Source organism: Ursus americanus, chromosome 21 (genome assembly GCF_024610735.1).
Source record: "Ursus americanus isolate L20-20 chromosome 21, mUrsAme1.1.p, whole genome shotgun sequence".
In the NCBI taxonomy this organism is placed as follows: domain Eukaryota; kingdom Metazoa; phylum Chordata; class Mammalia; order Carnivora; family Ursidae; genus Ursus; species Ursus americanus.
This window is the reverse complement of record NC_142147.1, coordinates 35,846,305-35,863,448: the sequence shown is the minus strand read 5'-3', so window position 1 is coordinate 35,863,448 and position 17,144 is coordinate 35,846,305. Positions and strand designations below refer to the sequence as shown.

The 17,144-nt window shown below is 47.6% G+C and overlaps 1 protein-coding gene across 2 annotated transcripts in view; it reads left to right on the top strand.

Moving 5' to 3' along the window:
* The first annotated feature begins 1,242 nt into the window (after positions 1-1,242).
* MBTPS1 (membrane bound transcription factor peptidase, site 1) overlaps positions 1,243-17,144 on the top strand; it is a 49,691-nt gene continuing 33,789 nt past the window's right edge. The window contains exons 1-3 of one of the 2 annotated variants that reach the window (XM_045796097.2): positions 1,243-1,398; positions 13,197-13,687; positions 14,335-14,592. In XM_045796097.2, the coding sequence (XP_045652053.1) occupies positions 13,519-13,687; positions 14,335-14,592 (427 nt within the window). In that variant the 5' untranslated portion in view covers positions 1,243-1,398; positions 13,197-13,518. Of the gene's footprint in view, positions 1,399-13,196; positions 13,688-14,334; positions 14,593-17,144 lie in introns of those variants that run through there. The other variant, XM_087870647.1, reaches the window with a different exon arrangement.

Here is a 17,144-nt window from a genome sequence, read left to right as displayed (position 1 = left end):
TCAATGGCACAGTGACTTCAAGGCCTGTTAAAAGAGCCGTGGCCTAGACCAATTTACCCCACATTAGAACACCACAGTTAGGTTTAAGATCAAGTGCATTACATGGTGGCAGCAGGCACTGCTTAACCTTGAGGATTTACGAATGTGAAAAAGTCAATTCTCTGGAAGTTCCTAACCTTGATGCGATCTCAGAATGGGGAGAAGAACTTAATCAGGTTTCATTTAACCCTCATCCTGTGAGGTAGGTATAAAAACCTCTTTTGGGTAAGGAAGGTGAGGTACAAAGAGCCGAGGTACAACTTGCCCGAGATCACCAAGCTAGTAGGTGATGGTGTGTTAACCTAGTATACTAACCCAGTTTGGTTAAAGAATGATAAAGGGAATACGAAGTGCTGTGCTTTCTTGGCAGCTTGGTGCCACTCAGCTTTATCGTGCTGCTGTGGAAAGTTCAAACAAGATATAGACAGTTTTATCTGACTGTACAGCACTTCACTTTTCAAAAGCGTTACCGAAAACGTGCTTTCCGTCCCCCACCTGTACCCAGCGCCAAGTGTGGGCAGGTTCAACACGTGGGCAGAAAACAGCCCGCGATCCTAGTATCTAAACCACGCAGACACTTTGGGGGAGGCCAGCGTTTCAGAGTTGAACGCACCAAGCCTTGTTTCGTCACCACGGGTAACCACTGGGCATCAGTGGTCCCGGCGAAGTAGGCAGTGGAGCGCAGCCAAGGGCGGACTAGCGCGGTTGGGGCGAGAGTTTCGCCCGCCAGTGGGGGTCCCCGGGCCCGGAGCCAGCCTCCTCCCCGGTCCGTCCCGGCGGCCGCGTCGGACAAATGGGCAGAGGCTTGCAGAGGTGCGTGCCTGGGGTGGGGGGGCGCCCGAGCCTGGCCCCGGATCCGGACCCCGTCGGGCCCCAAGAAGAGGGCGCTGCGCTGGAAGCTTTCGGACCATTACGGCAAATGCTGGCCGTTCCGCCAGGACCGTCGTCCCTGCCTGGCCCCGCGCGGCCACTTTCGAGCCCCAAGGCCCAGGGTCCCACGTCGAACCATCCCGAGTGTCCACTGCCCACCCGCCCCACCGTCCCTGCCTCCGACCTGGACCCGGCAAGTTCGCCCAGCCCCGGGCCGCAAGTGTCGCGAGACCTTCGTCTGTCCGCCCTGCCCGGTCCCGGCGGCCCCTGGTATCCGGAGCGCGCACGCAGGCCCGCGCCGGGCACGCAGGGGACGCACAGCCGGCGGGGCTGGCGTTCCCGGCGCTCCCAGCCGTCGGTCTCCCTGCCGCGGTCGCGCAGTATCGCGAGAGTTGGGAGTAAACAGCCCCGAATGGAGACGCGAGGCGTGTTCGCCGCGGAGGCGCCGTTATCCCGGGCACCCGCGACCCAAGCTTGAGGCGGCCGCAGGTAGGTTAGGCGGCGGCTCGCTGCCTGGAGCGCCGCTCCCCACTCGCCGACCTGTGCAGCCGCCCGCGCGCCGGAGGCCCCGCGGGCGGGGGTATGCGCCGGCCGGGGCCGGGGCCTCCCTGCGTCCCTGGACCCTCCGGGAGCGGCACGGGGGCTCGGGGCGGGGGACGGACGGGAAGACCGGCGGACGGGTTGACGGGCGTTTTCCCGCACCCGAGACAGCGCGTGAGGGCGTGCTCGGCGGGCTGCGGCTGGGGGGCCCTGCCCGGCCCTTTCTCCGGGTTCACGCGGGGAGCTAGCTTGCTCAGCCTCACTGTTTTCTCCCCGTGAGATAAACTTCAACGTAGTGAAACCGTGTGCCCGGCGCTGGCCCTCAGCCTTCCCGCAGCGGGGCCGGGATCACATTTTCAGCGACCTCGGTTCTTTGCACTGTCCCAGTCTGAGCACACTGCTGATGATCCCGATTTTCAGGAATGCAGTGCAGTCCGAGAGACTCCTGCCTTGCTCTGTCGCGTCTGTGCTACCTAAGACCAAGACTGCTGCATTGATTATAGATTATCAATATCATCTTTATTAAGATGCTTACCCTTTGTTTCGTGGCAGCCCCTGGGAATGTTTGCCAGTTTGTCTGTGCAAGTTAGGTTCTGAACGATACTTCCAAGTGAAATAGAGTAGCGTAAGATCGCAGAGCTGAACTCTGTAGAATTTATTTTCCTCTGGCCCTTTATTTAGCCTTAGCTGTGCTAGTAAGCAATGCTCCCACCTGCAGGGTCTCAGTTTGTATTTGTATAAGAGTGAAGAGCTTGGAGAACTGATTCTTCCCAACTTTATTTTTATCTGTAGCACGCGTTTTATATATATTTATATTTATGTCGGAGCTTTGTTAAGGTACAATTTACAGATAAAAATCAGCTCTTTTAAGTGTACTTATTCAGTGTGTTTTTTTTCATTAAATATGCAGAGTTGTGCAGTCATCACCACAGCCCACTTTTAGAACATTTTTGTCACCCCAAAAAGATCCCTGATGCCCATGTTCAGTCACTGTCCATTTCTGACCCCAGCCCCAGACAACCACTAATCTGCTCTGAGACTCCCTAGACTTGTCTCTTTTGAATATATCATTGAGGTATTCTGTGGTATCATTGAGGTATATCTGTGGCCTTTGTGTCTGGGAGCGGCCTCAGTGGGAATCTTGCCCATTAGGCCTCTCTATTGCACTCCCCATGCATCTCTCATATTCAGAAAAAAGAGAAAATCTAATTTAGTGTTTGCAGAGCCTTTGAAGCACGTGGGGCCCCATGGGGTCAAGCTGGACCTGTTCTAGCTAAGAAGTTTTTAGCATCCCCTTCAAATTCACCTGTTGTTTGATTCCATCTTGTGTCATTCTAGTGGTAGTTATCGCTCTGCCCTGCCTGTTGCCTCTTTTGTGTGGCAGCCACAGTTAAGTGTCACAAATAGAGTAACAGAAGCTAGGGGGGTGAACACTTAGGTAAAGTGCACCTGGCTTCCATCAGTGTCCTGTGTGGAATTTTTAGGGGGAGATTCGCAACTGCCTTTTTGCACCAGGAGGAAGTTGAGATATTGTTCTTATTTCACTGGAAAAATTGGACAATTCCAACCTTTTGTGACTTGAAATATTCATTAAAGATGGGAAGCTAGACCTTCCATTTGGTATTTGGGTGGGGACCTTGGTCTCCTTCAGCATCTTGCCTGAGACAGGCCAAGGAGGTGGTAAAAACAGACATGTCGATTTTCCCTTCCCTGTGGCCTAGTCAGTTTTGATGTGCTGCAGAGATCTGTTACCTAGATTTGCTAATCTTGACGATGTCTTTGCTTTTAAAGAAATGAGTTTCAAGTAAAATGAGGAAAGTCCTGGGTTTGGAGGTGCCTGCCTCGTGCGGCTAGCCAGTACTGGATGACTGAAGGATCACAAGAGCAAGGAGACGGACACAACACACGAAAGAATAGGCAGTAAAGGACAGTATAGACAAGCACCTCTTCACTCTGGCATTGTTGACTCTTAGGGCTGAATTATTTGTTTTGTCCCCTTACAAAAGCTAATGGACAGAATGTGCCAGAAGGAATGGTTCAATCAGGCTGAAGAATACACCTTTATTTCAAGGTAGTGCGGTCTGGCATCGCTTAAATGTTAGCCGATTAAACAACAGTAGTACAGCCAAGTATGCAATTAGTTATGAAAGTGGTGCTTTTACAGCCAAAGTTTAATTGACCTGAATGCTACCCTTTCGTGGCCTAAACACAATTCAGTTTTCTCTGGAGCTATTTCAGGAAAAGGTTCATTAAAAAAGCTGGTGTATCTGTATAATTAGATGACTGTCGGGTGACACAAGTAATTTCCTCTCCCTTGAATTCTGTTCTTATTTTCAAAGAAACGATTTCAGATATACTTTAGCTATACCCAGACTTATAATCTGAGTGATACTCTTTTATAATGCAAAGTAGAAGAACTTGAGCTGCAAGGAATGTTAGCTGTCAGACCAGTTGTTTGCCCAGGTAATACGTTTCCTCTACTTGGTCTCCTTTTTACACAGAGCTCATTAAATCTTCTTCCTGGTATATATTGTTTATTTTCCATTTAGTATTTGATGTCAAGTGTGTTTTGATTACACCTGTATTAGAGGCATACTTATTTACAGAAAACCCATAATTGTGCAAATACCATCTTTTAGGGCATACCTTTGGAAAGATCACCAGGTCTTCTACATAAAGAATTTATAGAAATTAAATCCAGTAAACAGTGGATCCAGTAACAGCCCTAACTAGGCCCTATGAATAGGTGATATGGCGCGTGATCAGCCTGTTCAGAATGAACGAGTGAAAAGCTTGGCCCGGAGCCCTAAGGTAGACACAGATTTTTTTTAACACAATTCCTAGGAAGTAGATCTTTTAGGCTCTACTGTATGTACAGATAAAAGCAAATCTTTGGGGTGCCTGGCTGACTCAGTTGGCGGAGTGTGTGACTCGATCTCGGGTCATGAGTTCGAGCCCCATGTTAAGCATCTTAGGGATTACTTAAAAATAAATACAATTTATTTTAAAAAAACCTAAATCTTTAATATGTTTTGAGGCTTTGTGCCACTGTCTTACCAGGAAATTTGTTTTTCTATGAAATTTATTTTAAAAGTTTATTAAAGTACTTAAATAGTTATTTTATCTAATTATGAAAGTGTAACATAGGCTCTTTGTAAAAATGTAAATGACTAGAACCCAGAACCTTACTCCTGTACTGATAGCATTGAGAGGTAGGACCACTGTTACGTTGTGGCAGAGATCTTTTCCTGTTCTTTTTCTCCTGTGCATATAGATACATTATTTAAAAATCAAAATTTGTGTCATTGTCCATGAACTGTTTTACTTAATGTTACATTAACCTTTCCCCATATTCTTTGGGAAATATATTGGAGACCTATGGCTGCTGTAATAAATTTCTACAAACTTAGTGGTTTAAAACAACACCAATTTATTATCTTACAGTTCTGGAGGTCAGCGGTCCAGAATCAGTGTCACTAGGCTGACGTCAAGGTGTCGGCAGGGCTACATTCCTTCTGGAGGCTCCCAGCGAGATCGTTTCCTTCCCTTTTTTGGTTTCTAGGGGCACCTGCGTTCCTTGGCTCCTGGCCTCTTCTCTGATTACCTCAGCCTCCAGCTTCCATCATCTCCTCTCCTGCTCTCAGTGGAGCAGTAGCTCAGTGGGCCTGCCTGCCTCTTGTAAAGCCTCTTGTAATTACATTGGTCCTGCCTGGATGACCCCGAATACCCTCCCCATCTCAGGATCCTTAGTTTAATCATACATGCAGAATCTCTTTGGCCTTATAAAGTAACATTTACAGGTTCTGGGGATGAGGATGTGGATGTCTTTGGGGACCATTATTCAGCCATCCAGAGGAACATAATTTGAAATTGCTACACAGCATTCCTTAGTTTGGGTTAATTAATTAGTTAGCTGGTCTCCTACTGCACATCTCGATGCTCTCTAATTTTTCCCGGTTGTAATCTTTGGGTGTAAGTCATTGTATGCTCTCAGATTCACACTTCTATGGAATGAATTTCTAGGGGAGATTTTATTTTATTTTTAAAAAAAGATTGATTTAAAGAGAGAGTGCGCTCAATGCACGCACTCGCGAGCTGAGGGGAGGGGCAGAGGGAGACTGAAAGAGAGTATCAAGCCCACTCAGGCTGAGCTTGGAGGTGGACGCAGGGCTCGATCCCTTGACCCTGAGATCATGACCTGAGTCAAAACCAAGAGTCAGACCCTTAACCAGCTGTGCCACCAAGGCGCCTCTCTAGGGGAGATTTTAGAAAAGCAGGGTAACCTACCTCTTCAGAGGGTGGCCTCCATGCCAGACTTCTCAGGTTCCCAGCCTGGCTTTCCCACTCACTGCCACATGGCTGCAGGCACGGTGATGAGCCACCCTGGGCACCTCTGCGTTCATGTGGAAGCGGGGTTAGTAACAGGTTGTGAAGATTCGGTGAGGTAATGCACATTGCTTAGAATAGTGTCTGCCACAGAATGAACGCTCCGTGTGTTAAGTTTTTGTTGTTACTGCTGGATTTATTAGACAAGGGTTTTACTTCCATTTTTAAGGCTTTTAATACTTATTGGTAAATGACCATTCTAAAAGGTAACAGTTTTTTTTATGTGCACTAGCAACGTAAGAGAGTCCTCATTTTATTGGGTTGAATTCTTTTTTTTATTTTTTAAGATTTTATTTATTTATTTGACAGAGAGAGAGAGAGAGAGCCAGCGAGAGAGGGAACACAGGCAGGGGGAGTGGGAGAGGAAGAAGCAGGCTCCCAGCGGAGGAGCCTGATGCGGGGCTCGATCCCAGAATGCCGGGATCACGCCCTGAGCCGAAGGCAGACGCTTAATGACTGCGCCACCCAGGCGCCCCGTATCGGGTTGAATTCTTAAACATGATTTGTGTTTTATACTGGTGTCTCAGTTTATGTCTCTCACAACGTTACTTGATTTTTATGAACAAACAAAACAAATAGAAACAGACTGATAGGTTCAGGAAACTGGTGGTTACCAGAATGGGGAGGAGTTGGGGGGCAGGAGAAATAGGTGAAGGGGATTAGGAGGTACAGACATCCAGTTATAAATAACTCAGGGGATGTCAGGCACAGCCTACATTGTAATGACTTCGTATGGTGATAGATGGTAACTAGACTCCGGGGGATCATCTCCAGTGTGTGAACATACCAATGGTAGCACTAGGATGACATACACCTGAAACTAATAGGATAGTCTGTGTCAGTTATACTTCAGTTTTCAAGAAGCTCCTTGATCTAATGTAAATTGTGGAAACCCTGGATCCAGTTTTAACAGAAATTTACTTTACCAGGAATCTTTTCAGGGGTTCTGTCAATTCGTTAGAAGGGGAATTAGTTTAAATCTCAATTTGACTAGCTCAGTCACATCTGTTGGGCTGTTAAGATGTCTTTCTATGTAACAGTCGATGTGTGTGAGTCTCTCTGACATGGTGTGTAGTCTGGTCATACGCACAGTGGGCAGCTCAGACTGAGTGTCAGAAAAAAGCCTAAAATTGCCCTCCCCACCATTTTTTAAAATTTAATACTCCCATCATTCTCATTCATTCCCAGCAGCTGAGACTAAATCTAAAACTTTTTTTTTTTTTTGGGCATATTTTGGAGTCAGTTTCAATCTACTAGAAAGGTTCCAAGAACAGCACAAGGCCTTTTCCCCTCTGAACCATTTGAAAGTCAGCCGCAGACCTGATACCCATCATCCCTAGATACTTTTTAGGGCATTTCCTGCAAGCAAAGTCCTTCTTACATAATCAAAGCACAGCCTTCAAAATCAGGAAATGAGTCCCGATATCCCCCTGCTATGTCATCCCAGGCAGGCCCCGTTCAGGTTTGCCAGTTGTTCCTGGAATGTCTTCACAGCAGAGGGATCTAGTTGAGAACCGCAAGTTCAGTTACCGGTCACGTCTCCTGAGTCTCCTTCAGTCTGGAGCTGTGTCTCAGCCATTCCTTGGCTCTCATTTCCTTGGTACTTTTGAAAATTCCAGGCCATTTCAGGTTGTGCATCTTTGGCGGGAACCCCACAAGCAATGCCAGCCTCTTCCAGTCCTCTGCTCAGTGTACCGGGGCCATTTGTCCCATGGCTGGTTAACTTGGTGAAGCTTCTCTGCTGTAGGACAAGCGGCTTTTCCCTTTGGAAATCAGGATTTTGTTGGGAAGCATGCTGGGACTGTGTAAATGTCTCATTATTCTTCAGACTTTCAGCTTACTTATAAATGTTATTGTGGACTCTTGTATTTCCTGCAGTGGGCTAACATCTGTTACTTTCATTATTTATTTTGATGCGCAGGCTGTCCCCGCTGTCCTCGCTGTTCCTCAGACGCACTCCCGTTATTTTTTGAGCGCTTTCTCACTCTCTGGTGCAGGATGCTCCAGGCTCACCTGCCCGCTCACCGGGCACAAGCACTGTCTCCGAGGAGCCTGGCTTCTTGCTGTGAAGAAAGGCATTTAGGGGGCGCCTGGGTGGCTCAGTCCTTAAGTGTCTGCCTTTGGCCCAGGGCGTGATCCCAGGGTGCTGGGATCAAGCCCCGCATCGGGCTCCCTGCTCAGCTGGAAGCCTGCTTCTCCCTCTCCCACTCCGCCTGCTTGTGTTCCTCTCTCGCTGTGTCTCTCTGTCAAATAAATAAAATCTTAAAAAAAAAAAAAAGGCCTTTAGAAAACCAGCTCTGGGGGGCACCTGTGTGCCACAGTCAGAGCGTCTGACTCTTGGTCCCGGCTCAGGTCTGATCTTGGGGTGGTGGGATGGAGCCCCACAGGGGGCTCGGGGCTCTGCGCTCAGCACAGTGTCTGCTTGAGTTTCTCTTTCCTGCTCGTGTGAGCATGTTCTCTCACCCTTTCTCAAATAAATAAATAAATCTTAAAAAAAAAAAAAAGAAAAAGAAAAGAAACCAGTTCTGGGTCCTAGATGGGCTCCCTCCTGCTGGGCTGTCACTACTCCCCTGTCCTTGCAGTAGACAAAGATAGGAAATGTGTGTGTGTGTGTGTGGTGTGTACCACACTTGCATATGTTTGTTTTTACGTCTGTCTGTCCCATATAGTGAGAACCCAGAGTTCATATCAGTGCTTCTGATTTCAGTCTGATCCTGCATGGATCTTTTGGGTTTTTCTCCTTATTCCTACCTGCGCCTTTCTTCTCTGACAATAGAAGGCTGCTTCCCACTGTGTGTAAATACGTATTTGATCAAATCAATTTCCCTCTTTCATGGCCATCAGTCCCCTCAGGCTCCGACACCCTCACCAGATGCCCCTGCTCCACGAATACCTTCCTCACCCTCTCCAGATGCCATCGCCCCACAGCAGGCCACCGTGGCTCTCCGCCAGTGCCTAACCTTGCCCTTGGCTGAATTATACAGAAGGGGTGGAAAAAAGGAAAGACAGAGCTCTTGTTAAAAAGTGTTTCTTTCCCTGTGTGTACATGTCTGCGTCTGTACTTACATGCTCTGTGTGCATTGCTGCTTCGATGCTTGCCACTAGATGGTGAGGCTGTCTCCGGGACAGTGCTCAGCGGGTTTGCCTTGTGTAGTGAGAGCAGGTGGGGCGGGGGGGTGGTAACCCTTCGTGGACACGGGTGAGTAGATGTTTCAGATGAGGAAGGTGTGGTCTGTGCCTTTGAAGCCCCAGTGGAGCAGTCAGTGGGGACTGGCTGTCTTTAAAACAGGCCAGTGGCTCAGTGGCTGGTCCTGTGACCTCAGTGCCCGTGGCTTTGTTCACCAGCCTCTGTGCGCCTGGTGGCATTTTTGTTTTCTTCAAAGCAAATTTATATTTTGAAGCTCTCTTATTCTGGGATTGGGAAACCATAGGAACTTAAGTATCTATTGTCAGAATTTTTTAGGAACCATGGGTCTTTGAAAAGAGTGTCTTCTTAGAAACCTAGATTTTAGCTCACTTTCAAAGAATGTAAGCAGGTCGGCTGTATCCCAACAAAACAAAAGAGAGGTGTCTCCTTGTCCCATTATTTCCAACCTTACCGTTATCCCCACGGTACTTTTCTACTAGAGGGTGTCTTCCTTCCAGCCGCTGGTAGCTTTGGAATTTGGGGCAAGCTGCTGTTTCCCCTTTCAGTGGACCACTGTTCATTATGGGAATTCTTTCTCATAGATTTTGCGGTGTTTTGGACCTCCCTCTTCCTTTCTGCCCTGAGCCATGCCTTCCCAGCGCAAACGCTTATCCTAATTTTCACATGGTCGGAGCTCAGCACCTGCTGGTGTTCCCCAAACCAGCTTTTCCTGCACCTTCTCCATCTCTGTCAGGGGCAGATGCCATCTTTGTTTGGACAAAAGAGCTCAGTGTTGTCCATGGCTCCTCAGGTGTGCACCGCCCCCCCCAAATCTGGCTGTCTGCACATTGTCTCACTGCCTTCACATCCGTCTCGTGCCCCCCATCATGGCCCTTCCTGCCCCAGCGTGGCCCGAGCCACCGTCGTCATGGGGGCTGTCCAGTTGGTCTCCTGCGTCTGCCTCTGCCCCCTTCCATACAGAAGCCAGAGTGAGCCAGTTAATGTGCAGACTGGCTGGGGTCACTCCTCTGCTCAGATCTTGCTTTCACTCCCATTCGGAGTGAAAGCTGAGGTCCTCTCTCTGACCTACAAGGCCCCCTCCCTGGTCTGTCTCCCCGTCAGTCACTTCTCCCATCTGTTCTGATTTCCCGCCCCTTTACCGCGCTCGAGCCACACTGGCCCCTTTGCTTTCCTTACACAAACCACGCATGTTCCTTGCCTCGGGCTTTTGGGCTCACCTTTCCCAGTGCCTACAGTACTCTTCCCAGCTGGCCTGGCCAGCTTCCTGCTTCCGCTTGGTGCTTCCGCAGAAGTCCCCTCCCAGGCCTGCGTGGCGCTCCCATCCCAGCCGGTCATGTTCCCCTTTGTTCTTCTTTCTCCTTTCAATGTAGAGCTGGAGAGCACTGCCTGGATACCACACGTGTTACCTGTGTATCACCGCCTACACACACACACCCCACACTCCGCGCCATGAGGTCGGAGGTTTGGGTTGGGTTTTGTTGGCTGCTGTGTTCCTGCCGCCTGCTTGGTACTTGGCTCTGTGACTGGCACGGTGAAGGATGGGACCAGTGAGCAGAGCTGCTCCGCAGCCCCACCCGGCTCTGTTTTATCTCTGCGCACCTCACTCCCATTGCTTCCTGCGTAGTCCGCTCAGAGGTCGCACCTGCTCGAGGTGCCTGCTTCCCACCATGTTTCCACCTCCAAAGGGGCATCCCGTGGCCTCCCTGCTCATGTGGCTGACTTGCTGATCCTTTGCACTCCTGTGTTTTCTCGTCTGTGATGGAGCTTTGTCAGGCTGCTTCACTTCTCCTCCTCATTTCCATGCCTCCGGCCCTGCCGGCTCAGGTTCTGCCAGAGCCCGGAGCCGGCTGCCCTCCAGGACCTCTTCAGCAGAAGCCTCCCGTTTCACCCAGCAGAACTCTCCGTGCAGCATCCTGGCCCTGCGTGTGTGCCTCTTCTTGGGTGTCTTCCTGTGCTTTGTTTAGCTGCTTGGATGTATTGTCGGCCTCTTTGCTGGATCATACCTTAGTCTTGGTAAGCACGATATGAAATTGTATGATTTAATTGCCTAAGTTAAGGTGGAACATCTTAGGGATATCGTGGTGTCTTATTTTCCAAAACCTAAAAAGTTTTCTTTTTGGGAGAGAGCGGATTATCTTAGGCATTTTTAAAGTTAAAACCCCTCTAACCTTTTCTTCCCATTTCTCTGTCCTCTGAAGTCCGTCACCTGGCCCAGCTGTAGAACGTCCGCTATCGCTTCTGCACAGGCTGTGAGGTCACTGTCTGTACCTTTGTGCGGATTATTTTGGAATAGGTTTAATTGAAGTTGATCTGACTCAGTTAGTTTGGCTTACTAGTCTCGCTCACTAGTCTTTGTTACATGTAGCCCGAATACATCATCGATTCTTTAGCTTGAGGCAGAAGAGCTTAAGAGATTTCTTTGGTTTATTTTTTTGAAAACTTGCCTTAATTGAGAGGACTGTTTAAATCTTTTTCACTGTAGATTCATTTAATAGAAGATGAGAACTCTTCTCACCAGTGACGAGCTTCATCTTCTTTGACCACTCAAGCTGTACTTAAGTGAGGTGGGGTTATATTCTGTGACACCCATTACCGCAGACACCAAGTATAAGCAGAAGAAGTTGCGAATCACTCCCAAGCGTATTGCCATGAAATATGTTGGAGCGGCTTTTTTGGGGTCCCCTCTTGCTTTTCTTTGGTCTTTCTGTTCCGATCTTTGGTTTTAATTTCTTTGTGCTTATGGTTGGCATTTTCATTGTTGTTCTTTGTGTTGATATGGAAATAACTTCTAAAATTTCATTTCCATCTGATGAGCTCCATTCAACCAGCCTTAGTCTCTAGTGCCAGAGAAGGCCTGCTTTTCAGGATCGTGTGTTATTACACAGTGAAGTCCTAAATACTGTCCTTTCGAACTTTTTTAGATAGTCTAACTTTATGAGTGTTTTCCTGTGAATAGACGGACATATGAATAGTTCCAGAAACCACAAAGTCCTTGTTAATCTAAAGCACCAGAAGAAAGGGTTTTAATAATTCTGTACCTCTGTTTAAAGGGGGCCAACTCCTGGTCCTTAGTGTTTTCTTTTTAGGAACCAGTTAGTAGTGTAAGGCCTGTCCTGTTTCATTGATCTGTGTTCCCCTTGCTGGATTATTGATGTTTCTGGTGGGATCAGTGCAACGGATTTTTCTGGGCGTGCTACAGCCAGCATCATTGTTTTGTTTTTTGTTTTTTACTGCCGCTCTGTTTTTCATTGAGAAGAATGATCATTTTTCTGCTGTTTCAGATACTTGAAAGCTGTCTGTGCCCATGTGTAATTTAACACTCAGATAACACTTTTCTCTGGCAGCAGAGTATCTCACAAACTGCTGTTTTGTATGACCTCCAGTAAAGAGGTAATCTGGTTTTATAACCTATTTAGCACGTTAGATTTCTTTACGGTGAGGCTTCATATGAGATAAATTTGGTGACCACGTAAACCCTTCTGTGTTCTCTTCATAGAACTGGCAGAAAATATTCCAAAATCTGAAAGGTATAGTTAGAATAATTTTAAAGCATAGTTTCTCTAAAAGAAAGTGTTAAGGGTATGACTTGCATGGGAATCAGTTTGTCTTTAGGTTATTATTTTATGGTAGAAAGTGAGGGTGTATATACCAAACTTTAGCCTGAAGAGTTGGTCACATTTTGGGGGAATTAAACTGTTGTTGCAGGGGCACCTGGGTGGTTCAGTTGGTTAAGTATCCGACTGTAGGTCTCAGCTCAGGTCTTGATCTCAGGGTCATGAGTTCAAGCTCTGTGTTGGGCTCCACGCTGGGTGTGGAGCCTACTTAAAAAATAAATAAAATGCTGTTGGGGAAGAGCCCTGGAGACGAAGGGTTGCACATGATGAGAGTAGAGAATCTGGGGTAGAAGCGGAATAGGGGGCGGATGTGCAGGGCCGTGAGCCCTCCTTCTCTGGCTGCTGGGGGCTCAGTGTGCCTGGCATTGTTTGTGATGCTCAGTTTGCTCTGTTTTTCTCATTTGTTTTAACCTTTCTTATTTTGAAGCTGCCTTAAAACTCTTTTTCCTGGAGAGAAGTGAGGAGTAACTAAAGAAAGAAATGAACAGGTGTTTGGTGCCTGAGCTGCACGTGTGTCTCTTCTAATGGGGCATCTTGGTGGCCCTCTGGCCTGCGGTGCACGTAGGACTGACTCCTGCCTGGCTCGCTTTGTTTTGTAGACCGCTTACAACTCCCAGAGTGACCGCTCGCCCCGCTGGACTGTGGTTCTGTGCTGCAGATGGAGTGTAGGACTCAGTTGTCTGGGCCAGAGTGAGAGGAGCCCGAGGCCCAAGATGGAGAAGAAACGAAGAAAGAAATGAAAGCCTCCTTCCAGGCCAAACCACAAAAGGCCATGAAATTTAACTTTTATTTACGTTGGACAAGACTGTAAAATGGCTGATCAATAATGTTTCAGCTTTTTGCCGGAACAAAAATTAACTTATAATCAAGGAAGTAAAAAGTGCGATTTGAATTTATGCGATTTTATGACCATTTTCACTTATGACCATGAAGCTTGTCAACATCTGGCTGCTTCTGCTAGTGGTTTTGCTCTGTGGGAAGAGACATCTGGGGGACAGATTGGAGAAGAAGTCTTTCGAAAAGGCCCCGTGCCCTGGCTGTTCCCACCTGACCTTGAAGGTGGAATTCTCCTCAACAGTTGTGGAATATGGTAATGATATTATTTTAGCCCCCCTCCCCATTTTTTAAAAACTGAACTTTAAATACTAGCTTTTGCCAAAAAAAGACATTGCCCTCTTTTCTACGATAAATTTCAAATGAGGTGAGCGCTCAGCGCTTGGGTGTTCACTCTGCTGAAGTTTGCTTTCCCGGGATAGGGAGCTTCTGTGAAGCAAGGACATCGGCATTCGGAATTACTTCCCTAAAACCTGGTTCTATGGAACAGGCGCCATTGTCGCCGCTGGGGGGGCATGGGGGGGGGAGTTGGGAGGTGCTGAAACCCCAGTAAAACAAAAGCTTGCCTTATGAATCCGTTTTTCCTGTTTGAAAAAGTTACGTGCATTTCTTTGCCATATATTCAAACTTCTCTTAATCTTTGCTTTTTGAAAAATAGCTCAGATATCTGATTTTAAGTGGTGTGTTCTGTGATCGGGGGACGCGTACAGATCATTTTAACCCAGAGCTCGGGAAACGGCTGCGTAGGGCATTTAAACCAGTCTTTTGGTTTGCTGCTCCTTCTACTGTAGGTTTTAGGATGTGTAAGTTCTGTTTTACAAGGGAACTTTTAGAGTAGATACACCTTTATGTTCCCATACACGGACATAAATTCTTATTTTGATTTGTGGTCATTGCTTTCAGAATACATCGTGGCTTTCAATGGATACTTTACAGCCAAAGCTAGGAATTCTTTTATTTCAAGTGCCCTGAAGAGCAGTGAAATAGACAATTGGAGAATCATTCCTCGAAACAACCCATCCAGTGACTACCCTAGTGATTTTGAGGTGATTCAGATAAAAGAAAAACAGAAAGCGGGGCTGCTCACACTTGAAGATCATCCCAACATCAAACGGGTGACACCCCAGCGGAAAGTCTTCCGTTCGCTCAAGTACGCGGAGTGTGAGTACTGTGATCTCGGGCTCCACTGGTCAGTCTCTGCTTTGCTGGTGCTCGGAGACAGAATGTGCACGTTGACACAGGCTGGCGGAGAATGGGTTCAGTGAGCACCCGAGTCCCTTCATCCAGTTTCATCAGTTTGAACGTTTTCTTGCCAGGAGCTTAAAAAACTAAAAACAGGCTTCATGCTATTTTGGTGGGAAAAAATCTGCAGGTTTGCAGTAGCGGAGTTTGGTGATCTTTGTCTCTGTTGGAAGTGGTTTTCACCCAGGCTCCTCTGAGAGCCGGGGGGCCCCGGCGCCCCTCACATTCCGAAGTGCAAGGCAGGGTCTTTGAGTCTCCTCTTTGGTTCCACTGTGCTTCTGTCAGTGTGTGTTTTTATTTTTAAGGCATCTTGTAAAACATCCTTTCTATGGGTTTTGTTTTGTTTTAAGATTTTTTTATTTTTTATTTATTTATTTGACAGAGAAAGAGAGATGGCCAGCGAGAGAGGGACAAGCAGGGGGAGTGGGAGAGGAAGAAGCGGGCTCCCAGCGGAGGAGCCTGACATGGGGCTGGATCCCAGGACTCTGGGATCACGCCCTGAGCCAAAGGCAGACACTTAACGACTGCGCCACCGAGGCGCCCCCGTTTTGTTTTTCTGAGAGCCTCCTGACCATGCACATCATGCCTTTGCTGGGCCTGGTTCAGTCCCAGGCCGTGCCGGTGTGAGGATGGAAGGGATTCGATGCTTCTCCTTCAGCCTGGGGGCTTATTCTTTCTTTACAACTTGTGCTCATCAGGGTAGAGTTTATCCTTAAATAATAAATTGCGTATTTATTACCTAACATTTTCTGAAGCATACTTACTACCAAAGAAAAAGGTTTTTTTTTTTCCTTTTGTGATAAACTAGGGTAATAAATTGCCATTCTATTATCATTTTCTGCATTCTTTGGAAGGAGGGAGAAATAAAATTTTGCTTTTCTCCCTTTTCAGTCGTGTAGTAGGCCTGAGAGCCTCTGAGGCTCAGAAAGGGCACACGGGGAAGTGGAGCTAATTTGCCTAGTGTGCCGAGCCAGCTCTCGAGGCGCCACAGAAGTCAGGTGTCTGACTTCCTCGGAGCTGTCTGGGCCAGTCCAGATGTTTTGTGATGCTTTTTCTCTTTAAAAAGCAATAACCTCAGAACAATCCAGGAAGATAAAAACAAACCAGACCTTGTACACTTAGCTAGATAAATGCATTGTGCTGTTTTATTTTACCTTTTTTATCATAAAGAGTCCCGGGACATTTTAAGAAACATGGAAATGCCTAATTTCAGCACAGCAGTCCTGGAATCTCAGGGTTGGGTTCCTTTCTATACACTCTCCACCATGGTTGTCAGACATGGTGCTTGACGCCCCCCAGGGACATGGTACACTGCTGACAGGCCCAGTCGGTCTTGTCGCCATCTGTTAGCTCATGTGGCGAGCCGCTTTCCTGTAAGCGTCAACTTTTCCCATCCAAAAAAATGGAGATAATGCTACCTACCTCCTAGGGTTCTCACGAAGATGAAATAAAATAGTGCAAGTGTAAGAGCTTAACAGTTTTTAGGATGTAAAGAGACGTTAAATATTGCTTATTTCTCTGGCTGTGTTGTGAGAAGGCTCTGCTTTGTTTTGGCTGGAACCTGTCCCATCCTGGCTCCCATCCCTGGCTCTGTCCATGGGCTGGAAGACAGAGCCAACGTGTTTGCCACAAGGCAGTATTTAAAGATACTTTCAGGATATCCACGGTGTCCCCCTTGATGGATTCTTCTCTCCAGATCCTTCAGCTGTCCCTCCCATGACACGGGTTCAGGCCCTCTCACCATTTTAACTGCTTTCCTTTCAGTACTCTCCAGTTTTTCTGAATTGCTCTTACAGAGCCGAGTTCATTACTTAGGTGTAGTCTGGTCTGCTTCAGGCCGGCGGAGCAGACCCTCGCGTGCTGTCAACACCAGTCTTCTGTTAGCACCTCCAGTACTGTCCCCCACTGTTGACTTAAAGAACAGTCAACATGGCGAGTTCAGTGCAGAATAATTTCAGTTGGTCTGTGCAAATAGTTACTTAACGGAACTGACATGACTGTATGTTTTCCCTGTACTTTTTCATGGGGAGGCCTGGTAAGACTGAAACCATAGTCGTTTGCTTTAGAGACAGAATTTCAGTATTAGGAGTGTAGGTGTGTTCTTCTGCAGACTGATTTGAGATGCAGTTTTTGTTCATGATAGCATGGTCCTGAAAGGTAAGGACCACTCTTGAGGGGTTTCTTTTGCTTTTTTCCTTCGGTTTTTAACAAAGTAAGGTAGTTACAGGTGGCGGAATTCATGGTTTTCTGTGCAGCGTGGCAGGTGTTGACGCATGCGCAGCCCTCGGTCCACCCGCAAGATCAAGGGAAGACGCAGTTCGTTGCCTCCACAGAGCCCCCGACTCCTTTCTAGTCACTCTAGTCAGCATGTCGAGAGTGGTGAGCAGTGTGCAGCTGGAAAAAGGTCCGCCTGCCATTTGCCCGGAGACAGGTGTGATGGGCTAACCTGCCCTTTTCTGTCCCAGCAAGCC